General features: G+C 43.1%; 1 protein-coding gene across 6 annotated transcripts in view; it reads right to left on the bottom strand.

Moving 5' to 3' along the window:
* MAPKBP1 (mitogen-activated protein kinase binding protein 1) overlaps positions 1-26,155 on the bottom strand; it is a 99,621-nt gene that overhangs the window by 53,013 nt on the left and 20,453 nt on the right. For all 6 annotated transcript variants that reach the window (XM_030274340.4, XM_030274341.4, XM_072930009.1 and 3 more), the window contains one exon: positions 17,557-17,648. In XM_030274340.4, coding sequence (XP_030130200.4) covers positions 17,557-17,648 — 92 coding nt within the window. The remainder of the gene's footprint in view (positions 1-17,556; positions 17,649-26,155) is intronic.

Here is a 26,155-nt window from a genome sequence, read left to right as displayed (position 1 = left end):
TAAGATACTTGTCCAGACTCTTTTCTCAGCCTCCAGAAATTTGACTTTCAGAGACATCTTAAAACACACACTGTTTGCACCCACACTGAGAGAGGAGAGAGAGCAGTAGAAAAAATTGCAGCAGAGCTGAACTGACAAGGGTTTATAGGGATAATCCCCAAACAGACAAGGGCAACTTCTGCTCTCACCACCATTTCAGCCTACTGAATTCACTTTGTCCATTACAGAAACTGAGCTTCAAAGCTGAGAGCCCTGCAAAATCTCCACCAATGCCTGATCCGATGACATCCAGAAAAACAAGCAGCTTTCTCTCCTTGTCATCTGGCAGGGATGCTACCATCCTCATGATCTTCTGCAGCCAATGCTGTTTGTGCCTGTCTACCTGAACAGGCCCTGCTGCAGATGAGGGGACAGGGCTGAGTGCCCAGAAAGCTTCTCCTCAGTTCCTGCCCTGCACAGGGAGGGCCAACACAAATTCCTGCCACGCACAGCTGACAGCTTTCACTGGCTGCTCTCAGCAGCCCCTTTCCACCTGCCAGACTACATCTTTAAAACAACCAGCTGTGTCTCAAGCTGCAGATGGCAGAGAACAGATGCACAGATCTGAAACAGCATCCAAAACATTTTAAAAATACTTTTAAAAAACTCAACACATGAACAGATAAAAAGATCGAATAACGAGCAGAGATTGTGACTGTAACATCGATCAGCCCAGGCCTCTCTTCTTGCATAAACAAGGCACCACTGAAGTTTCAGCTTTACCAGGACCACAGATGAGCAACTGCAGAAGTTTTCCTTCCTGCCTCCTCCTAGAGTAAAGGTGCTGCCTGTCCACATGGGCTGGCTACAGTGATTTCTAGCAGGTCCAGCTGATCTCAGTGCAACATATCCTCACTCCTGCAACTATTCCATGTGGAAAATACTTAATCTACCATTGGAGGTTTTCATGCTATTTCAAGGTCTATTTTTAAGGAGGCAGTGAAAAAGAAGAGGATGATTTTTAAAATTAGCAACCCTTCTGACACTGGACAAATACAAGGCAGGGTGATGACTCAGGAAAGCACTTCACACAAAATAGATGCAGAGAGGAAAGACAGCCTGGGTCTCATCTTCCACTGGATAAATTGTACACAACTCCAGAGGAGCCATACTGGAGCCAGTGACATGGCAGCAGTACCCTCAGGAGAGTGATGGCTTTTTACAGAGCTGCAAAATAAGGAGACACCTTTCCTGGGAGGCAAAGAGCTAAGCCAGACAAATTGTGAAAGACTTGGGCAAGAAGTGCATGTAGGGAAAGCAGAGGGGAAAAAAGGCCTCAGAGCAAAACCATGAAATTTAAACCAGCTTGCTAACTGGGAATCATTACAATTGCAAGGAAGATGAAAATGTTTCCAGTTAATTGTTATGGCTCACAGCTACCTAGTCACCAATGATTCAGCAGGAACTTCACCTTCAAAACAACCCCATTCCCTTCAACAAGTCAAAGCCAGGAGAGGGAAAAAAATCATCATGAATGAGAAACAAGGAATAAAACCCTGTCCTAGCAGAACCAGGGACAGACCATCTCTGCTGCATTGCAGAATATTCCACCTGTCCTCCAGCCTGCAACAAAGGTAGGTAGGAAAATGGAGCCATGCAAAGCAGCTCCATTACATGTACTTACACAGACTGAAATGTCTGTCAGTCTGCACATCTGACAAGCTTTGTAAGAGACAGGGTACTGATGACAAATGCCTCTACAGACACATACACACACACATAGGTATATACACAGACACACGCATACATATGGCTCACAGCTGACTATAATATTTACATGCACACAGAGAGTGCACATTTCTCCTTCCCTCTCTCCAAACCACTCACTTCCCTAGGGCAGGGAAGCAATGCCAGCAATACACCTACACAAAGTATCAAATCAACTGGGCTAGGAGTTGCAGGGCTGCATTTTATTTCAGCGCTCTTGGCAAACACCCACGGAATACTGCCGATGAGCAGCAGCCACAGGGTTAGAGCAATGGGCAACTGATGATAGGTAGGCTGGAGGAACAAAAGGATCACTGAGATAGTTAATGACCAGAAAATGTGCTGATCAGACACACAAGAAAGACTGAGAAGACCTAGGAAATGGAGGCTTGAGCAGCACCTGACTGGTTCCAGGTGTGACCAAGAGACATAAAACAGCCAGAATACGGCTTAAAACCTGAACAGCTTCACATGCAAGACAGAAAATGCAACTTTTTCCACGAGGAACACTACAGAATCACAGTATACTATGTTAATTCTTGGGAAAAGACCTGTTTCCATATGCTGAGATCTCCCAAAATTACAGCTGTCCCAGGAACATCAGCATGGAGAAAAGAATCTGTCCTGACAGACCAGCCAAGACACCTGCTTTGGGGATCTCTTGCTCCCTAGCTGTGCTCCACCCTTCCACTTGCTCTCAAGATCCAGTCCCTCTACAATCAGTATCTAGCTAACAGCCCCAGATTTGCCATTTTCAGCAACAGTCCACAAGCTGTTTACTGAGTCTCAAAGGCCTTGGGGTGCCTGGGTTTGCCTGCTCTGAACTTTTCTTGACCTGCTTGTAGCTCTGTTTTACTTGGTTGAGCTGTGACAGCAATTTCTGTAACTGACCAGGTGTCTATAAATGATTTGTTTTACTTCTGTTTATCTTTTGTGGAATACAACCATAATTTTATAAAAACAACATTGACCAACAGCTATTTTATGTAGCCTGAGATATTTACAACTAATGACTGCATAGTGAAGAAAAATGCTGGCATGATATAAGAGCAGAGGCCTTGAGAAGTGGAGAAGCAGGACACAGTGCAGAGGAGTACAGGAATGGGATGGTAAGAGAGGAGGCACGTGCTTGCTCTTGGAGACCAAACTGCTGCAAATAATTCACCCACTGTCTGTTAAAAAAAACATACAGACCTGGAACTGAAAAAAAAAACAACTTTTAGGCGTAGCAAACAAAACAAAGAAAAATTATATAACATGCATTAAAGACACCATATATAGTGAATTCCAGAAGCATTGTGGAGTTGTACAAGTGCAAGTGCATTAGTAAACATATAAAAAATTACCCAGATGAACCCTGGAGTAAAGAAGAATCCAGTAAAATCCACTTCATACTCTTCACAGAGAAGGGCTACAAAGCTGAAGATTTACCCTTAACAACTGACTTTAAGATCCAGAGGAGCAGCATAAGGATGAGCATAACACCAGAAAAACCAAACAGAAACAAATAAATGTATTACAGTTTTAATTGCACTATCACAATTATTCAGATATTTTTATATAGAATTACCCTAATGCATTATTAGTCCTTTTTTATGTCATAATTAGTGGTAAAGTAAAATGATTCATGAATTAGAGTGTTATGAATTTAGTTATACCAACAATAAATTCCTGCCTTTTTTATTAATGCACATACACAGCCCAAATATAAGGGCTGCTTTTTCTTTGCGCATGAACAACAAAGCCCAAGGCAAATACCTCAGAGAAAAGATACACATACAGGTGAAGAGAAAGCAATGAAAGACAAGCTCAAGAAAAAAATTCAAAAAATTTAAAAAACAGGCAAAGAGCAGTTTAGAGGGAAAGGCAAGAAAAAGATAAAGAGAAGCAAAGTTTACAATAAAATTACTGCAGAATAATCAAATCTGTCATCACATGCTGAGCAAATTCAGCTTTCAAGTCCAATGGTATAACAAGAGAAGATGGGAGCTCTCTGAAGGTGCCCTCCTGGGATCAAGCAGCTCCTTGCAGAGATTTGCAGACCCAGATGGGATTACACTGAGAAATCTGGCTCTACACTTCAGGTTTGCACCAACTTCCCTGCAAGAGCAGCTGACACCATGCCATGAAGCCTCAAAAGCTGAATAAGTGTCTTCCTTTAAAACCAAGTCCCAAAGGAAAAATATATCTTGCTTTCAAGCAGTTGGCTAACACCTCTGTTTCCAGCAGCATGCACAGCCAGAGTATTCCCTCATTGTGCCCGGGCAACTTGAGCAGGGAGAAAGATCCATACATCAAACTAATCAGCTGGGGCAGACCAACATGACAGCTCAGGGCTTTAACTGTTTTACCATGAGTACAAATCATACCAATATTAAAATGGCATCATTCAAAGGAGCAAAACAAAAAACCAGTGACATTTAACCCTGTCTGTCAGCCCCCTCTCCACCACCATCACACCTGGGATAAGGTACTGGGCAGACCTTCCAGGGTTCACTGACCCATTATTGATCCCTCCTGCATTCCAAGCAGGCAGCAAAAGCCCCCACAGCAGCAAAGAAACTGGAGCAGCTTTTCCCCTTGAATGCTTCAGTAAGCATAATCCAGGCCATATCTCTGCGAGAGTGTCATATTAAAAAAAAAAAAAACCAAACCAACAAACAAAAAGCCACCACAAATAACAAACAAAAAAAAAAGCCCACACCAAACACACACACACACTGAAAAAGGAATGCTTCTTGGAAAGCATGAAGTTAAAGTATCACTTGCTCAAATAGCCAGTTGTTTTCCACTTCTCTAGGCATGGGCAAAGCTCACAGTTGCCTTGGGCAGCAGGCTGCCAGATCCACAAAAAGGCACTAAAGCCTCCTGCCAGCCTTGCCTACTCAGCACCCTACAAGGTCAGGCTGGCAGATGCTGAAAGAAGGGGCAGGGGGAGCCTGCTCCTCCCCACAACTGCCCACACCACAATGCACAGGAAGCCTGCTGCAGCTCCCAGGCCCAAACAGCCACAGCTCATGCCAGCTTCCCTCTCCCAGCCTTGCCACTTCTCACAGAAGGAACAGCTCAGATATTGCCAGATCGGCAAAGTTAAATTCTGCCCATGTTATCTTTTTAAAAGCCTTGTGACAGCCCTGCCTTTAACAAAAGATGAACATTTACTTCTGCTTTACCTCTATCTGAGCATAATACATAGTATTTTAAATGCACTGAAATTTTTCTTCAGAGCAGTTAATTGAACATCAGTTGTCAGGAGATCTGAAAAGACAGCTTTCCTGGAAGGAGAAGCAATCATGATAAAATTCAGTTTTGCTTTCTTGTATATCTCCTGTCACAGAGAAATATTGCCACGTGAGATTCCAAGACTAAGAGTACTTCCTAAAAAGTATTAGGTTAGCATTGCAAAAGCATAACAACTTTAAAGGCAAGAAATTGGATGGTATCAGCTCGGTCAGTCCTTGACTGACAGCTGAAAGAACCATGTTCAGATGCACAACAGGCCAATGTGTGCATACATTGCAGGGCACATCTTCCAGTGCAGCAGGGAGGGGGCCAAGTCCTACATCTGGTTCCTAAGCAATAGTCAGGGCATGCTTACAATAAACAAAATACACCATTTTCTTGGCACTTCTTAGCTATCCTAATATGATGCTCTTTCACCTTTAACTCACTGCCTTCTGACACTGAGTGAAACCCAAGACCATCTACAGTGCCAGGTCTTCCAGAAAGAGTAAAAGGAGTGACTCCTTGTTGTTCACACCTGGTGATGGGATATGTCCTTTGGACTGTATATACTTCTTTTAACTGAAACTCTGTGATTTGTGTCAAGGTTGCCAGGAGACAGTGCCTGTTTTGAGATTCTTGGAAAGGGTGGAGCTCAGCTGAGGCGGCTGGTATCTCATTTTCATCCCAGACTTTGCTATTCAGTCCCCACTCCCCCCCCTTCTCTTATGCAAGCTCAGGACTTGGCTCACAGGCCAGTGGTGTTGCTGCACCAAGGCACTGGTTGCTAGGAGGTGTAACTGGAGAGATGCAGAGCAGGTAGAGCAGAGAGCAGGCTGCTACCTGCAGGTAACACAGGCTTTTGGGTGCTCCTGCTCTCTGCCATCCCCCTCCTTTCTCAGCTAATGGGAAAACCCCAGCAGGTTGCAGAGCTTCAAGGTGAGAAAAGTCCTACATGTTCCAAAATAGCTGAGGTACTGAGAGCTTTGCAACACTCCTCTTCCCTATTTCACTAGCATGCAATAGCTTTCCAAACCTCTCAAAGCTTCCCACTTGCAGAGCTCTACCTGAGTGTTTAGATCTGTTATTAAATAAAGCAGTCATGCTTATTCTCTTGCTTCCATTTCTTTGCACATGAACCACAAGTTTATGACCCTCACCACGGGACTGCTTCCCTGGCCTCCTCCTCCCCTGTTTTTTTCTTTTCAATAGCAACTTCCCTTTAGTTCACATGCTGGTTAATGAGATCAAAGCACAAAGTAACAAACCAGCCATATACATGGGATTATTACCAGCTTGCCTCCCAGTTTAAAAATCCAAGTGATACACTCTAGGTTTGAGGACAGTCAACATTTCTCTTAAGATAGGTTAAAATCAGAAATTATCAATACAATCATTAAAACAACAACTGCTGTAGATACTGTGACAGGTGTGATGGCACTTTCCTTTCCTTTTGAGGGAACTGGAATATTTGCCCTGGAACTAGGATGGCAGCAATAAGAAGCATGTAGTTTTCCTTAATATGGTTTGTCAGGCAACCCAAACAGCAACAAACTTGCAGGACTCCTCCAAAAATCCCTACCTTTCCCTGCTCACAACCTTGGGAATCCACCACAGGGAAATTTCAAAGGCATGTTAAATGCTTTGCTGTAACAAGAATTTTCATTGCAGCCTTGCACAGATAACAGCATTCCCATTTCCCTGCTCTCACCTTCTTCATCACTAACATTTTTGGCAACAGCAAGAATCCACACTAACATTAATGTTCTTGAGGACTCAGCTAATACTTTTGGCCCCCCAAGAAACATTGCACAGGCAGTGCCTGGACCAGCCACACCAGTTGTGTAGGACAGTGTGGGACAGAAGCTACCCAGCTACTTGCCCACCCACAGTACCCAGCTTCATTTATAGCTCACCCACACCACTGCAGCACCACATACAGAGCAAAACCCTTCTCCAAGATTTTCCATCACTGGTGGGAAAAGCACATGCATACTGCCTACACAGACAGTGCAAGCAAAGAGCCTTCTTTGGCCCATATATAAGTCCTGCAATTCATTCTTGCACTAAAAACTATCCCCAGCTTCACCATCAGTTAAGCTCAAAAATTTCCTACAGCTAACACAATTGTGTATCATGCTGTGGTACTGAAGGGTCAGAGTCCAAAGGTTATTAGTAATCAAAAAAAATGCATGTAAAAGTATTCTGATGTTAAAATAAAAAAGGGAAAATGTAAAACATATTGGAGCTATATGAAGGGATGCTTACACAAACTCCATCCTATTTCCTTCTACAAAGCATTCTGAGAGCATTTCTTTCTACCACTGCCCCATTTTGTATCCTCTCTCTAAGAACCAGGCTTGCTCAGTACTTAGAACAGGTGAAAACAAGGATACGGAAGGAGTAGAGACAGTAGCATCTGGGGTTTTTTTTTGCCATAATCACGTCTTTAACTTTATGTGTGTGCATGTACCACAGCATCAGCTGAGCTCGTGTCCCATTCATGGAACCAGCTGTGGGATTTCAGCAGGAGCAGAGGCTCTGAAAGGCAGCACAACCTGCGTCTGTGGGCTTTACCACCTTGAGGGAAGGTTACTGTGTGGTCCTGGGAGAAGAGTGTCCAAACTAGCACAGGTCAGGATTGGTGTACAACTCAGCATCTTTCCCATTATCCCTTTTTTTTCCAATATAGTCATTATTTAATACCTAACTCCTATTATCTATAAGGCAGAAAATAGAAAACTGTTACTTTTCTTTTTTAGGAAACGGTGCAAGCTGAGAGAAACAAAGTGATTTTCTCTACCATCCAGTCCCATGACAGACTATAAATATAAAGAAAAGAAGTCTGTTCCCCATGCCCTACAATACACTGGCTCTTCCCTATTGCTGGCTTTTTTAGAAAAGTCATCCTGTCCTTTGGACAAACCCTCAATATCATTCCAAATATAGAGCAACATAAAGAATACAGAACAACACACTTCTAGTGAGACCCCACCTGATGTACTTCATCCAGGTGTGGAATCCTCAGAACAGGAAAGACATGGACCTGTTAGAGCAGGTAGAGAAAAACCACAAAAATGACCGGGGGACTGGAACACCTCTCATGTGAGGATAGGCTGAGAGCTGAGCCTAGAGAAGAAAATACTCCAGGAGACCTTACTGTGGCTTTTCAATACTTAACAATGACTTACAAGAAAGATGGGGACAAATTTTTTAGTAGGGCCTATTTTAGTAGGAAATGGACTTTAAGCTAAAAGATAATAGATCCAAATTGGAATTTTTTTTACTAAAAAAGTAATGTGATAAAGCACTGAAACAGGTTGTCCAGAGGAGTGATAGATCAGCAAACTGGTTTAGTTGAAGATCTCCCTGTTCGCTGCCGTGTGGGATGGCCTCTAAAGGTCCCTTTCCAACCCAAATTCTATCATTCTATGACTCTCCTGGACCCAGCTCTGGAAATTTGAAGGTGAGAACATGAAGAAAGAATGGTTACCTGCTCACCTCTGAACTGAACTCAGTTTTCTGTTCAACTCAAAGCAGGGTTCCTATATCCTAAGGAGATCCTCAGGCTGCTCTTTCTGGGGAAAGGCATCTGCTTCCTCTCATATTCCCTTTCTCTACAGATTTCCTGTGAACAAATTTGTGAAACACATTCCAAAATGTTTCACTTCAGTTGGACCATTCCCTTGAAAAAATCTCAATTCAATCTAGATATCAAAAACCAGTCTAAACAGCCTAAACAAGTCAAGGTTTCCTGTTGTAGCTTTTGAGGGTCTGGCTGGAGTTGGTTGAGGTTTTCTGGTTTGTGTTGTTTTGGTTTTTATAAATAGCAGCAAACTTTTACCAAGGGTCCCCAGACTTCAACTTTGATTCACCCTGAGTGCAGAGATTGGGTACTGCCTGTCACAGGTCCTGGCACTGGAAGGGCTGCAAGAGGGGGCACAGATTGTGCTCCTTCTGGGACAGGAGGTTTTGTAGCTAGACAGGGATGCAGCAATTTGCTCCTACACTGAGCTCATCTGTAAAGTCCAGCCTTTTCCAGGTGCCTGACAGAAAGGAGGAATTACAAAAGCATGGATGAGCACAAGCTGATCCCAGATAGTGTAGGGTATACAAAGAAAATTTTGAGAGAAAGGGCTCATATCATATGGCTTCTCTCGAAAGACAGGGAATAAACAGATACACTGGTACCTGGAGGCTTGAAGGAGGATGCCATATCAGATCTATTGCTGATGCCAGATCCTCAAATAGTAACAGCAGGACAAAGCATCACATTACATCTCTATCTGTCCCAAGCTGTAGTGGCTGGCTACTGAGCAGTGACCCACCCCTTGTAACCTGAAGGCTGGATTAGCATGTGGCACTCAGGACAAGTACCCAGAAGCTCTGTGCACAGGGGAACAGCACTCTGTGTGCAGCACAACAGCAGCTTGTCTCAAAGGGACCTGGCAACACTAAACATCAGCACTGCTCTGACTCATCTTTCAAGATGAAGAGTGACACAACGTAGAAGTCACACAAGGTCTGAAGCCAAGCATTCCACAAGATTCCCACCATCCACCACAAGAGCTACTCCACAGTTGGCAAAGATGGCATTAACCAACTCCCCATACAGCAGCTGAGCTCTCAGACTCAGGGGCTCAGCTCCCAACACATTCTCTCCAGCCATCTGACAGCACCCCAGTGCTGCAGTCTTCAATGTATCCTGCAGCACTTTTGGCAGACTTGACTAAGTCTCCCCCTGGTTTAGTAAGAAACTTTTCTGCCCAGCTATTTTGAGGTTTTGTCCTATTTTTCTCCCTTTTCTGCTGGGCAACAGGTTTGCTGCAGGTCTGAAGCTTCACAGCTACCTCATTATTTAAGATTCTACCAAACGGTATGTCCTCTGCTGGTTGTCAAAGGTAAAGAATTTTAATTAATTAGGCAAGAGATCAAAAGCAGCCAACACACACACAGACACTAGGGGATTGGCTGATGAAAACTGCCTGGAAGTCAATTTAACAGGTTTGACTCCAATTCTGGTAACGTCTTAGACTAGGGGAGTTTGTCTACAGCTCCAGGTGATTGCTAGTGCTGCTTTGTTTGCTCATTTGTCTTGTCTTCTGCCAAACCAAGCAAGCTTGCAGCTGAACTGATCAATACACAGCTGTTCAGCAAACAATCCTACTTTTTAGGTGCAGGTTTTTTTATTAGAGATGTGGATTCAATGTGGAAGAGTCTCCAGTAGTCACTGGAGAGACCAAGAAAGGAGAGACCAAAAAGGAAGACCAAGAAAAAAAACAATGTAGAAACTCCTGTCTAGCTGTTATGAACATGTGGAAACAGCTCACACAAGAAAGACTGTCCCTACTCCAGCAGACAGGACCTTGTCTGAAGTGCAATGATGGGGATCTAGAACTGGATCCAGCTGTTATCTAGATTTGAAGCGGGCAATTACTCCAAACTGCATGATTGTTACTTGTGAATGTCATGGGTCAACTGCAAGAGAACTGAAGAGGCCATAGCCCCCTTAAATTCACCTCTGATAATTAAAATATCAGTTACAATTATTTGGTCTGAGAATAAAGCCTGAGATTGCAAAGATCTCCATTGTTTTGTCCCAAGTACAGACTTCACTCGCTTGCCAGAAACTAAGACTGTCAAGCCTTCTTCAGCCCACCCTTCTCTACAGCTAGTTCTTCAGCTACACCTTCCCCTCCTCCTAATCTGCATTAATAAAGGCAAGTGGTGAATGAAGTCTTACTACACCCCGGTCTTCATGCCCCAGTGCGGATACGTTCCTCTCTCTCTAGCAGGTATTTTGCACAGGGAGATTTGAGACACAGAGTATCCCTGCTTCTTCCTGAGAAATCTGCTACTGCTGGGGAAGGAAAAGGAGCAAAAGGCCTGGCTACTCTTTATCATCTTTTTGGACACATCTTTTTGAAACCCCCTGTTGCTCACTTTTGACACAAAGTTTTGCTTGGTCTGGTGGTAGCAGCCCTACTTAAACCATTCTGCAGTACAGATTCTAATTATGCTTAACGATCTCACTTCAGGGGATTCTTATCTTCATCTCTGAGCCCATCATCACAATTGTGCCAGCTGGAAAATCTCCCCAGATGGCATGTTAAGCACAATAGCCTCACAGAAGAAACTTACTAACAACTCCAGATTCCTGGGAGATGAGGGGAAAGAGGTCTAACTCTTGAAAGGCAACTGTCCTGTTTCAAAGAGGACAAAGCAAGCTGCCTCTGATGTGACCAGATGCTGATATCTGCTTTGAAGCATACACAAGAACTATTCTTCGTTTTATGGTAGGTTTCTACATCTTTACAACACCATAAGATCATAAAAAGAAACCACAGAGCTTCTCCTTCAAAGGTTTTGGTAAGTAAACTTGAAGGAGGCAACACCAGCAGAAGTGGATTTATCTACTGGCAACCCACCAGCTCAAATATTTCAAAAGCCCTGTACCAATTCAGGCTGCATTTGGGATACAGCCCAATAGCATTAGTGTTTATGCTAAGCAAAAAATAGTGAAGGACTGTACCTGCACAGAGCAGTAGAGCTGTGCTCAAACTGCACATGTACCATGTCCTGGCTCTATAAGGAAGTAGTTTGCTTCTGTGCACAGAGTTTTCTAAAGGCAACTACCATTGTGACACCCAAGCAATGTGATCAATTAGTTAATAAAAACAGGCATTGAAATAAGGCAGGAATACTTGTAAAGTTACAAAATAGGATTTTGTTGTCTATGTCACCACTAATTCTAAGCTGGCCAAAATGGTCATAAGTCCTGGAAAGATCCCAGTTCAGAACAGTATTTTGCCTCATTCACCATCAGTCACCTGTTAGATTTGCCTCTCAAAATTTGTTACTGTACCTCATTGATCAAAACCTTCCACTTTAAGGAAGAAAGAAGGAGCAAGGCAACATTATACCTGCTCAACTTACACAATGGTTGTCCTAAGTGTTATTCTTTCATTGTGGGTTATATACAGCTTAAGGTAAAGTGAAATTTTTCTAAACTGATTATTTATTACCTTGTGCAGTAATCTATCTATATAACGATGGAAAATTATGACTAAAACTTTCCAAGAGAAAGTTTTCCATCCACATGTGGATGGGCTGGATACCACTCAGCCTTACAGCCTATCTACTGGAACTGGAAAGTATTTGAGAGCAAACCAACAATCAGTTCTGGAAAATAAAAATATTCATTCTTTCAGCTTCCAGAGGGATTTACTACTCAGCTATGTGAGACAGCTACACATGTGTTGAGCAGGCTCCTAGATGGATTAAAACCAATTCACTCATTTCCTGTTCATCCCCTTCCTCCCCTTGCTGTGATAGAAACCATCATCACTGCCAGTCAGCTCAGGACCTGACAGCCTGGAGGGGTATGACTCAGAAGGGCTGAGGAGTTAAGTGGCTTCCACTCCATTCTGCAAATCAACTGAGGATGAGGGGTGCAACAGGGGAAGACACAGTGAAGAGATAAGACTGTGGCTGGATGATGCTGCAGTGCAGGTTGGCACAAATGAAGCTGCACAGCACAATTGCAGTAAAATAAAATTTGACCAAGAACTGTGCAGTTTTCTGGTTTGAACACTCATACAATTATCTATTTTGGACTATTACTTGTCCTATCTCCAAAAAAACAAAACAACTAACTAAAACTCCAAGGTGATAAAGCTGAAGAAGGAACAAGTCTAACTCTTCAACCATATCATGCAGCAAAAAGTAGCAGGATAAAAGACTCAGAATCTTCACTTTAACTTTGATCATCCATCTCCTATTGCCCCTCCCTATCTACAAATAAGGATGATTCATTCTGAAATGGATCAGAATACAGGGGCATCCAAATCATGCGTTCAGCAAATGTACTGTGCACACACACAGAGCTAGCCAGGGACCTGTGTCTGTACTGTATACAGCAATTTCTGAGAGAAAGCCAGAGAAACTCATTTTATTACGTCTCAGAGAGAAATCTCTATATTAAACACATATCTGCCTTTAGCAGGAGTTGCTGTATGTAAAGAACTATTCAAGAGCTGAAAGGAGGAAAGAACAAAAGAATATGCAGTTTGAGATTGATGAACTCAGCACACATGCTATGTATCAAATACCAGTTTTCCCAGCGAGGAACACTAATGTAAAAAATCCCTGAAATCGATCAGATTGGCTCCAAATTGATGAGCAGAACTAGAGGGATGCTTAAGCTGACCAGAGCATGACAGCATAGTGTTTAAAAGGCATTGCACACTAAAGGCAAAAAGTGCTATGTTCCTGCTCCTCAGAAGAAAAAGCACAGGATGCTTCCTCAAGCAGGCAAATGCCTGAAGATCAGGTTCCCAACCAGCTATCAGGATCAGCTGAGAGCCAAGAAGAACAATGAGAAGTTCAATCAATCAATCAGTCATACCAACCTACAAGGCCTAAAAAACAGCAGTAAACAAAACACTAAAACCAGATAAGCTGACTAAAGCTATCTTAGTAACTGGTCTAGAATTTAAATGATAGACATTTTACAGACCCATTTTTTTCCTTTTTAATGTTAGTCATACCCAGAGGTTTTTCTTTGTTTTGTTTCTCTTCTTGTTTCCAGGAAACAGAGCCTCAACTAGCTACTGCAAAAAAAAATTAAAATAATAAACCGAGAAGAGCAGGGAAAATGCAAAGCAGGGGAATTGAAACAAAAGAAGGCCAGAGCATTGGTCCTATCACAAGAGGTAAAAAATTAGGAACATTTCTGTACTCCCCTCACAAGAACAACTTTGTTAGTCACTGCAAAACCCAAAGATCCAATTAAGCAACTTTGGGTTTGTTTCACTTCACAATATAAAAACAGATGAATGCAGGCAGCAGATGCAAGACCTTTGCAGAGGATACAATTTTCTCTCTTATATTGTCTTATCTCCCAAGACAAGAGCTTTACATCAAAGTGGTAGCCTGGAATATCTGCAGTGCTCAATGCCTTTAGCCCTTTACCACTGACATGAAGAAAGGTCTCCTACAACAAAAGCATCCCACAAAAAACATACCAGGATCAGCACAGCTGCTGTCTCACACTGCCAGAGAGGGAGCCTCATTAGGGTCAAAGCAGAGAAAGGATATGTGCAAAAGCCATTGGGAAGAAAATGAAAAAAATGTAACACTCAGCTCTTTGGCACAATAGTGGAGTTGGAATGAGTTTTGTTGCACTGGGAATTCCTTCTTTCATCAGTTTAAGAAACTTCCCAAGAGATTCAGAAACTCCAGGAAAGAGAAAACTCAGAAAAAACAATCACATTAGGAAAAAAAAAAAAACAATTTTTAGGCAAACCAGAGACCCAAATTAAGATTATGCTCAAAGAATGCCAAAGCTTCTTATGCACAAGTCCTCATTCACATAGTTGCTTGTATACCTGGATGAAGTCACAATGCCTGGGGCAACTGTTTTGATCTCAACCAAATCAATCTATCTAGGTATGTTGAAAGTGTTCTTAGGAAAATACAGGGTTGTTACGTAAATTCAGCTTTTAGGGGTAGGACTGGAGGAGCAAAGCATATGCATGTCAGCATTGCAAAACCTCTGTACACAAGCAGCAGGATGGGGAAATCACTGGAGTACAACTGAGGATGACTAAGTTGCATGCACAGGTCATGAATTAACTGTGCATGAGCCATGCCCAGTCTGCTACATCACACTCATGTAAGTTGTTTGGTGTCCAGTAAATGCACACATGTATCTGAGCAATGTCACAGGGTCTGGTTGGAGTCCTGTCACCACTGCTGTCCCCCAAGGTTCAGTACTGGGCCCAGTGTTGTTTAACTTGTTCATCAGTGACTTGGATGAAGGAGCAGATGCCTCCTCAGCAAGCTCACTGGTGACACAAAGCTGGGAGGAGTGGCTGGTACCCCGGAGGGCTGTGCAGCCCTTGAGAAGGCCCTCGACAGGCTGGAGAGATGGGCAGGGAAAAACTGTCTGAAATCCAGCCAGGGCAAATGCAGGGTCCTGCACCTGGGAAGAACAACCCCAGGCACCAGCACAGGCTGGGGCTGACTGCTGGAGAGCAGCTCTGCCAGGAGGGACCCGGGGGTCCCGGTGGACAACAGAGCCCTTGTTGCCTTGTGGCCAAGAAGGCCAGTGGGAACCTGGAGTTCATCAGGAAGAGCATTGCCAGCAGGGCCAGGGAGGTGATCCTGCCCCTCTGCTCAGCCCTGGTGAGGGCGTATGTGCAGTGCTGTGTCCGATTCTGGGCTCCTCAGTACAAGAGAGACATGGAGCTCCTGGAGTGGGGCCAGCAAAGGGCTACAAAGATAATTAATAGACTTGGAGCATCTCTTATGAGCAAAGGCTGAGGAGGCTGGGCCTGCTCAGCCTTGAGAAGAGAACTGAGAGGAGATCTCATCAGTGTCTATCAGTGTCTCAAGGGAGGGTGTCAGAGGATGGAGCTCTCTCTCACTCTCCTTAGTGGTGCCAAGTAACAGGACAAGAGGCAAAGAGCAGAAACTGATGCACAGGAACTTCCACCAGAGTATGAGGAAAAGCTTCTTTACTGTGCAGATGACAGTTCAGTTCTTTACTGAACAGAGAGGCTGTGGAGTCGCCCTCACTGGAGATATTGAAGAACCATCTGGATGTAATCCTGTGCCCTGCTTGAGGAAGGAGGTTGTATCAAATGACCCAGTGTGGTCCCTTCCAGCCCTACCTATTCTGTGAGTCTGTGAATTCAAATAGAAACAGAAATATACAAAATTAAGCCAGTGTACCAGAAAGACCAGGATTCTTCCAAATCAAGAGACATTCACTGGAAATCAGAATGGGGAAAAAAAAAAAAGGCAACAAACCAAACTAAAAAAAACTCCCACAAAAACCAACAAAACCCAAGCTGAACAAGATTATTAGATTGTTAATTTGAGATTGTCAACTTGAGATTGTCTTGACTGCAGCATATCACAACAGTATCAGGCCAGCCATGGCACAAAAGCAGCAAGTCATACAAGCCTTTAAACTTTTAGAACACACATCTAGTATATTCCTGCCCAGGCCATGAAATGTTACCACCAACAAGTAAGGACAGGAATTCCCCTGTAAAGCCCTAAGGAACCACATAACCTTTTAATTAGCCAAAAGAAACCCCAGGTGTACGCACACTTTATTAAATCAATGTCAGGCATGTTCATCAAAGGACATTGCTATTAACAAAACTAACCTACCTTCAGCTATGCAAGAGCACAAAATACCTGCTTAGTGCACTCATTTTCTTCTCTCTCTCTTTGATGACCTCAAGTGTCAACATATTCAGTGTCAGAAAAGATACACAGGAAGAGGCTAAACACATCAAAATATATTTGCCTGGCTCCAAAGAGTACAAGCATAACAGATGCTGTTGAACACTGATGTGGACCTCTAATTGTCTGCAGATTAACAGACACTGACAGAGACGCAATAGGCAGAAATTAAAACATACTATAATCCATTTGAACACAAAGAAAAAATACATTTTTTAAAACCCTTTATTTTTGTGTTTTTATTTTGTTTGTATTACTTTGAGAGTAGTCAAGGACTGGAACAAGGCAGCCAGAGATGGTGGCATCTCCATCTCTGGAGATATTCAAAAGGTGTCTGGCCATAGGCCTGGGCAACCTGCTAGAGGTGACCCTGATTAAGCATGAGGGTTAACTAGATGATCTCAAGAGGCTCCCCCAACCACAGCAATGCTGTGATTTGGTGAACTAGGATATCACCAGGTCAGGCAAAGATTTCCAGCCAGTTTCACTGACTCCATCTCTCATTTTAGCCACAAACACAGAATCTTTAAATGCTGCTAGTATACTTATGGTACCCTTGAAAACATAATTTACAACTGATGTGGAAGATCCTGTCTTCTAATTCCAGCTTTCAAGTCTCAAGAGTATGTTCATGCAATATGACTTGGAGATAGTGCCCTTTGCCTGCTCTTTCAGCTTGCTGACCAGCAGAACAAGCTCAAAGGAGAGACAAACTCATATTGATTCCTGCATTGCAGCAGACCTCTCCAGCTCTCACCCATGTCCCTGTATGTAGCTCTTTTGCTTTCCATCAAAGTCTCCTTCTGGATACCTCTATTTGAACTTAGACCACAATTGAAAGATGTGTTTCACTCCAAAGAACCCACATATAAGCAGGTTCAGGCTGTAAGCCTGAAATCTTTGCTCACATTTGGCTGAGGAACATGGCAAGTCATAAACTGCAGGGCATCTACAAGAAGGCTACTGTCAATTCATTGAAAGAATAATTTGCTCCATTAGGTATTTATTGGATTGAGAATCACACTGAGTTATGCCTATGTTCATCACACTACAGAACACACTGAAAAGTCCACAAAATGTATTTAACTCCCAGCTTAGAGCAAGACAAATGAGAGGAGTTCCATTAAAAGAGATCTCATTAAAATTTGTTAATGCAACCCTTCTCCCTTGCCAATTACACTAACAGTGCTGAGTCTCATCCTTCTCTGGTGTTTAAAGAGCAGTAAATAGGCTTCCTATAGAAGATGATAGTGGAAACACCCTGAATCTTTATGTTAATGCACCAGTCATGGTTTATTTTAGCTTTGAGGAATGTGGTTAGTGACTCACCCTGCTGGATAAGCAACGAGGCCAGTTCTGGGGTCGCAGGCTAATCCTCTGCCTCCTGACACGGTTATGCCCAACACCTTCTCCAAAGTCACCTAGAGCATACAAGAAAGAAAACAGGAGGTACCATGAAATGTGAGTGCAGATCAAATAGACCCATAACACAGATGCTGACGGTCTTGTTCCCTGGTTCCTAGAAATCCACTGAGAAGCAACAGATAGAAAAGTAACTCCATTCAGCTTTCAGTATAGGCATAGGAAAATACTGCTGGGGTACAGAGAAGGAGTTACACACCTATGCCAGAGCATTGCAAGCAGCAGATAGTACTGGTGAAAAGCTGGGATGCACATTCATCAGCCACCGATTCCCATCCTTCCAATAAGAGCAACATACCACTGTCTCTCGAGCTTGGCTCTTTCCTGAAAACAGCTTCCAGGTTGACACATTCTCTTTGTAGCCTCCATCAAGTAGTAATTGGTTCAGCCTGGTCTCAAACTCGTATTCCTAGGAACTGAATAGTTCCTTTTTCCTCCAGTGCTGGAGGTGGAAATCACAACTAGTGGTTGAGGCATCCCTTGCCAGGAGTGGTGAGACAGAACACCATAAACATTCACAAGCCTGCTGCATACCAATGACCCTTGCAAGAAACTGTTATGTAAATGTCCCCATACTCCCCTCAGGCAAACATCTCCACTATTTTTAGGAAAATAAAAGAAAGCAACTGGGAAGAGCTACTTGGAAGATATAAAGGCCTCAGTACTAAGAAGCTGATAAAAGCAAAAAAAAAAAAAAAAAAAAAAAAAGGCTGCTGTGGGATTACACTGCAAAAAATCTGGTTTGTGGCATGAAAGGAGTCAACCTCTGGGCACAAAGCAGTTTTCAGCCCTGGGGTTATTTTGACCGACACAAAATTATTCTCTTTCCCTTACATTTGCACAGCTTCACTTTATTTATTATATATTTGATGCATACATTCCTCCTCAGCATTGCTGTCTGTGCCAAACTCAAGGATTTTACTGGGTCACAGTCTTCTGTTTTTAATTATCATCATCTAAGTTATATTTGGTTAAGGCCTTAGGGGCATGGACACAGCATCAGAAGTTACTATTGTAATAATTACTACTGACTTTAATAGCTGCCCTGAAGACGAACATCTTGCATTTATACCGAGGTGGATCACAAAAGACAGGGGCGGGGCAGGTTTCCCACGCCACCCTGACCAAAAGCCTTATCAGACCTGAGGAGTTGGACTTCAGGTGAGACACAAGGTCTCGCTGAGCTCAAGGCACAGGTTACTAGGTAAGGGGCCAGAAATAACCCCACACAGAGAACCACCTTGATTCAGCAAGTAAAACAGGGCTGAGGTGCCATCCATGCTTTCGGTTATTTCAAATTTGGCCTGCCTTCAAACAGTGACATGGAAAGTGGAAGATTTCATATTCTAATCTCTGGAACAACTTGGTCTTCTTTTCCCTCTTATAAATAATATACCCCAGGTACTTTGGGCATTATGAGAAACCACCAAATTCTCCCCTTCCCTTGCAAACTGAGAATCTCTGAAAAAGTGGCTTTTACAAAACTCCACCGGATTTTTGTTAAGAAAAAACATGCAATTAAAAATGCAGTTACAAATCCACTGATAAAGAAAGGAACTAGTTTTGTTTCAACTTAATATTGGAACAAGGTGGGGGAGAGGAGTGGGGAAAGCCAGGAGGATACCTACTCTTCCAGACTTGTTAACAATACTCCAAAACACACCTTTTTAAGCAGCTCAAAAACATGCAGAAAGAACTCACTGCTTCTGCTGCTGAGATTCTGGCTAATACCAGCAGTTCCCAAACTAGGAGGGGTTCAAATTCCTACAGAAAATGCATTCTTGACAGTGAAGGAGGAAGTGGAAGAGACATGTGCCATTCAAGTAGTTCCATCTAGATAAGGCACCAATTACTTGATGCTGTCAGCAAACATCAATTTAGCAATGCTGTGATTACACTGCTCAGTGCAGGCTTTAGCTCAGTCTGGCTGTAATTGCTACTGTCCTAAAAGGCATTGCTTGACCTTGGCTGTGTAGATATCTAGTAACAATTCAGCAACCTACTTTCACCAACAGGTATGTTTGTGCTCTGCAAGGACATTTACCGAGCCTCTCAGTGTGCAGTCTTACACCACAGCTGAGCTGATCTTACAGCAGCCTGTCTTGGAGGGGACAGTTCCTTCCTCCCTCATCCTACTCAGCCCAGTGACAGCCCCTCCATTTCCCTCACTCCAGACAGCCCTGGCATGGCAATTACATGTCCAGAAGGCCAAAATAGCAGAAAATCATGTTCTACATGTAATTTTCTACTTGTTTCCTGTTTGCCAGCCTTGGGAAAGCCAAAGGAAGACCAAATTTGGAGGGAAAAAACAAAACAAAACAAAAAAAACATACCCTTTCCCTGCAACTAGCTCAGTCTAGATGCACATCCAAAGACCAATCTGAACCCTCTAAGGCTTTAAGAAGAGAAACCAAACAGGAGCACTACCTGACTTGTCTTGACACCCTCACCTCACCAGTACCAAAATATCACCCTTACTCCAGCCTCCTCTCTCACTCTAAAGTCAGTGGAGGTCCCCTGCTGCTTTTCCAAGAGACTTCTTCTGCCTGTGCTAGGATGTGGAAAGTTTACCTTTCTCCTATGGTCAGCATACAGCTTGACATAAAAGGAGAAGCTCAGTCTTCCTGTCTAGTTCTTTTACTGCCAGTGAGTATCTTCTGGCCTCGAACAGACCATCTGTTCCTTTAGAAAAACACAACTGTCAAGGCCATACCTCTGATATTGACAGATCAAGTGCCACAGAAACAGATAACTCTCTCTAGACTAAAGATTCATAACTAACTTTCTAAAAAAGGCTTCCCCTCTTTTGCTCCCAGTATTAACTTCAAAAACTTTCTGGTGTAAAGAACTTGAAAAGCAACCCCAAAAAGCCTATCTAAAGGCAGCACATCCACTTGATAATACTCAAGTATTAAGACCAACTTGCATCAAAAATGAGTGCATATAAATTTAAAATGTGATCTTATGAGACTTGTGAGCTCCACCTCCACCAACCTGCCCACAATACACCACAGTTTTTTCCCCACAGTTTTTTGCCCCTCTGTCACCAGCTTCCAGACTAGGTGACAGAGGGGCAGGAGATAGTTACTTTGTCACAAAACTTGAGAATGAAAAATATTTCAGAGAGAAAAAACAATGGGTAACAACACAGTATGAGCTGGATTCTTCTTAGTTTGCCAGCTAAAACAAATTAATTCTTCATACGGGTAATTAGGACAAAAACATATCAACCTTAACTTCCTAATCTGGAATTCAGATTTGTCAGCAAAGGGCGGATCAGCCGATAGAGGTCTGCCATTATCCCATCTCTGAAGTTACCAGTTCCTCCTGTGGTAAGGGCAGTTACAGTCCTACACAGCCATAAACACCGCCATTCATATGAGTCTCCCAAGTAGTACTTCAGCACTTTCCAGTCAGAAATACATTATTTTGCACACCTTCCCAAGTCTGATCTGAACTTAGCACAGGATCTAGAGAATTCCCCTGCAGATCTAAGACACTGTTCATTACCAATGGCTCCTGTGTTTGCCCAGTTTGCATCCTACAGTTGTCGGACACATCACTGCTTGCTCAGGCCTTCACAGGCAACTAATGGGCCCCCTCAACCAAACCTGGAAACAACTGCATGATTAAACCTGTCATTTGCACCTAAATTAGATGCAGGAGAGGAGGCTGACAAGCTGCATTCATCTTGAGGCTTCTATTAATAGCATTTGGCACTTTCAGTTAAGGTTCTCTATGCAGCTTGCAAGAGTTGTTGAATTGATCCACACACAAAACACTTCCGCAGCTCATTTTGCACTGCCACGTTGCTATCTGAAACCATCCCACCTTCATTCCTTTAAGGTCAACTTTTACTCAAATTTCTACGCTCAATATAAACTCTTAGGTGCCAAAACCTGTGCAGCTAATACCTGTCTTGCAAAATCTGATATTCAGCCATTTTACAGGCTTAAATTTAAATTTAGTTACTAGGAACTGCAAAAATGTGTGCAAAGAAATTTTTGTGCCTAAGCAGATCCCTTATCCTGTTCCTTCCACATCAAATCCCAACACCATCAGATAGGACCAAACCAGCAGAGTCCTGGATTGCAGGACTCAAGGTACCAACAGGTATTCACAGCAGCTGGGCCTTCCCAGAAAGAAGGGTCTCACTGCAGCCCAATCCCACCTGGAAGTCATAGGGCATATCTGACAGCAGCCTTTGCTTCCATCAGGCACATCCCACACAGCAAGCCCATGCTTGGGGGAGGAAGACATGTCATCTCTGCCTTCCTACTGAGATGCAGATAATCATTTCAGAAAGACTGATCTGAACAGCCCCAACCAGTTTCATTTGTCTTTTCAGAAAACTCGATGTCTGACCAGCTGTACCCAGGTCTCAGAGTGAGTTTTGTACTTGTGTGAGCTCTTTCTGTTGTTTTGAGGAAGTTATCACAAACAATTGCTTCCATATGCTATAAGGACAACACAGAAATCATTGAAGGATGAGCCCAACTTAACCCCCACCCACAAACACCTTCCTCTTTCCCATCACTTGAATTCCTTTGGGACCATCTACACTTGCAAAGCCACACAGGAGTACAGGAGACAAACACTGTTGCCTGCACATCCAACCAGGACTCTGTTAGAAAGCACTAGTAAACACACCCAGAACAGCAATAATTTCCACCAGAACAGGTGCCAAAAGGGACAATCCCATCACACTGACAGTCCTGCCTGACCTGCCTACAGTTGCACTGTTTCACTACTGAACCCCTGCTGCTGGGTAAGAGCTCCTGTATCTGTGCCTGTTTGCACACTAGCAGATTTCTGTGGTCTGCCTTCACCTTAAAACAAAGAGAGAAAGAGACATTTTCAAGAGAAAGCTATCTTTAGGCTTTAGGCCACCAGGCATCTCTCAAAGAGCTTTGACTGTAAGCTGAATAATAGCCTGCTGCCACTCACCCCACCATTCTCCCCAGGCCAGCAAAAGACTACATAGGAGTTCAACAGTATTTCAGCTCCTCATCCTCACACTCATATGCTAAAAAATTAGAGTTTTCTGACTTCATTATCTCACCTCCTGCCTTCTTATGCTATCTTCATTCTCTTTTGGGCCCCAAATCTCATCGTTCACTACAAGCACAATTTATTTAAACATGGAAATAAAAAAGCAAAGTATTTGAAAGAATCTGTGCTACTCTCCAGTGCTCAAAATGACAACTTAGGAGAGAAAATTGCTGTTACTGTACAGGGCTGCCCACACACTCTAGTACCTACAGCATTAAGCAGGAGGCTACAGCCTGAGAAAACCATGTCCACAAGCAGATATGCCTGTTCCAGGCTTCACAAGATTAGCCACCTTGGATCAGAGACTAATATCCAGCGCTGGTTTCTTTTTCCATTTGCAGTCAAAAGCAAAGGGGGAAACTCAGAAAGAATGGTATCAAGAAATGTATGGATAAAGATTAAGATCAAGGAAAATAAATTTCATTCTTTCTCACCTCCTGTCAGTCTCCCAGTCTCAAAACAGATATTCTCCATTTTTAACTTATTTCAGTAGAACTCTCCACCATGAGCTTATCCACTCTGTCTATAAAAGCTTAGCATTCACCACATCTTTTGGCAAGGAACTCCACCAATCTGGTATACTGCAAGATGAACCATCTTTCATTATTTGTTTTAAACCTCACTTCTAATAGCTTTATTTGACATGCCTCAATCTTGGTATGGGAAGAGACAGTGAGCAGTCAGTCCCTATCCACCACCTTTAGGTGGTTCATGATTTTGTAAGGAGCTATACTATCACCTCAAGTCACCTGTGTTCCAAGTAAAAAAGTCTTCTTGAAGTCACTTTATGGCTTTCCTGAAAGCCCTTTCATATCCTTTATCAGTTCTTCTGTGAAGCCCCTTCCATGCCCCCTACATTCTTCCTGAGATGAAGGGGAAACACCAAGACCACATGCAGCTTTCCAGACATGGCCACAGCAAGTGGATATGTGGATAATACAAATGTTTTGTATTATCCACATAATATAATACAAATGTTTTGGTTTCCGTTTTTTCCTATTAATACCTTACTCTCAATCTGCCTTTCTGAAATCTAAGATAATTTACACAGAGCAACAAAGAGGTCACCCTACTCAAAAAAGTCAGAGATGAGACCTGCTGCTGCTTTGCATTTGGAAATGTATCCCTCATTCTGCTCTCCTATGGAATGGGAAATCCTATTCTTGATTTAACCATTTGATTTCAACCTGCCCCTTTCTCTCCATGCCAATGTGAGCATTTATGATCAAGAGCATCCTCAGAGAGAGTTCTTGCAGAACAGCTATTCCAATCCACTCCAGAATGGCTATTTCAGTAAATGTCCACAAGCAGAAAAGTTCTATTTTAAAAGCCTTCCCATGGGCCTATGTATAACACAGTTAACATTCAAACCCATTTAATTAAGAGGCAGCATCGAATCAGCATGACAAGACAACATCCATCAGAGTTCATCTACTGTCCACTGCACAGTGTGCCTGCCCTCATCTGTCTCTCCTGCTTGAAAATAGGCATATGAATAATGCATGTGCAAAGGCACATGCTCCTGAAAAAGCAAAGGACACAGAAATCCCTGAGATACGTGACCCAGCGGGGTTACTTCGAAAAGCCTTCCCCGGCACATCAAGTAATGAGTTGTAACTAAGTAACAACCTTGCAGGGGTACCGAAGGGAGGGGAGTGGCAACATAATTATCTGTTCTTTTGTCTTAGGGGAAGAAAAAAAAAAAAAAGCCTGTACTGATCAACTTGAGACCCCAAATGCTCTTTGGTCCAATACACCGACACAGGGAGCTCCAACATCAGGCCTGAGTTTCACAACAGCACCGTGGTTTGCGTGTCTCTCTACATTCTGCTCCCAGAGTTTTCAGCACCTCTGCATGCACTCCAACGTGTTTTCCATCCTGCTACACAGCAAAGTCGTATCAACGCACTCTGGCATCCAATACGTGAAAATGCTGAAAATGTAGCTGTACATTGTCAGCGTCAGCATTTAAGAAATGGCTGTCTATCTCACATAAGTGAAATTCAACACAGAGAGCCAAATCTCACAGCTGGCCCTGTTTGTACATCTCTGCTGCTGCCCCCAAGCCCCACCGAAAAAAGCACGTCCAACCTCCAGGGAGCAGTGCACACGCTGTAGGCACTAATCCATCGTCTGAACATACTGTCTGATGTCCTGTTACTGCTGCAGAAAAACAAAGGCTTGAAGTTTTACATTTAGTTCTGCTGAGCTTCGTTTGGCACATAAAACAGAGAGCACTAATTACAGCATACTGCTCTACTTAAGGGGCTGTCAGCATTTCCACTGCAAAGCCTTCATTTCAGGGCTTTGTAACACAGCTGCGAAATATTCATTTTGCACTTCAGCTTAACATGCAAAGCTCTGGCTTTGGACCAGGTTCCCCTGGCTGATTTTTTTTTTTTTTTTTTTTTTGAGGGGGGGAGGGGGGAAGTTAGGGTTTTTATTGTTGGTCTGGCAGGGGAAGGCCTGAAGATGGGTGGATGGAATTAATTGAAGGAGGTGTCTGACTTGCAAAAGCACAGAAACAACAAAACCACTCAGCTCCAGAGCTGGTTTCTGCCTCTCACCTACCCATTGTGTTCCCCTACTTTTGTATATGCATACAGAACATGCACTTTTAAGTTTCTTTTACATATATGTATTTTATATGTTTTAAAGATGTTTTCTATCATCTTCCTCTTCTCGAGCCAGTCTTTCTTCCCTCAGCAAACACTGCTAGGAAAGAGTAAAGTCTTGACAAGCTGGAGACTGAAAATATTCCACCTGCAAAAGGCTACAGTAGTGAGCCAAGCTCTAACACACCCCCCATTCAGGTCTCTGGCTGACAGAGCAGTCTCCATTTCTCTCACTGTAAGCCCCCTAAGCCTTGCCCACAGCCACCATTGCACACCCATACCCTACACATACCAATTGCCCGATTGACCCTCCAGGAACTACTGCAAGATCATGAAACTCGTTTCATGCAATCCACTACACAGATATGTTCTGATATTTAAGGTGTTTCCAGCCAATGCCCAGTTCAAAGCAGTATTCGTGGGAAAAAGGATTGAGAGCTATAAGCAAGCCCCCACAATTAATCAATTAAAAAAAAAAAAAAAGTGAAAGAGGAAAGAAAAACCACAAAGCAAAACAAAACCAGAAAAACACCTGACCAGACCATCATAGTATGACACAAGCAGTTGCCAACTTGATGCAATTTGATTTCAAGATAACCACTTTAAGAACTTCAGGGAACAATCTCCCACAAGTTATGAATGGCACTCCTTGGCACAAAGTGGCAAGAGTAGGAACTGATTTGCTGAAAGGTTTTGAATCACTGAGTTATGGGAAGCATTACATTACATTTGTAAACCTGCATAAAAGCAGAGGTGGGATGGGGGGTATTCCAATGGAAGTGCTGAGCCTCCGCTCTAATGGCTCTGCCAGGTGTGTTGCACAGGGGTTATAACTGGGG

Source organism: Taeniopygia guttata, chromosome 5 (assembly GCF_048771995.1).
Source record: "Taeniopygia guttata chromosome 5, bTaeGut7.mat, whole genome shotgun sequence".
Classification (NCBI taxonomy): Eukaryota; Metazoa; Chordata; class Aves; order Passeriformes; family Estrildidae; genus Taeniopygia; species Taeniopygia guttata.
The sequence above is the reverse complement of the archived record's forward strand: the minus strand, read 5'-3'. Positions and strand labels throughout refer to the sequence as shown.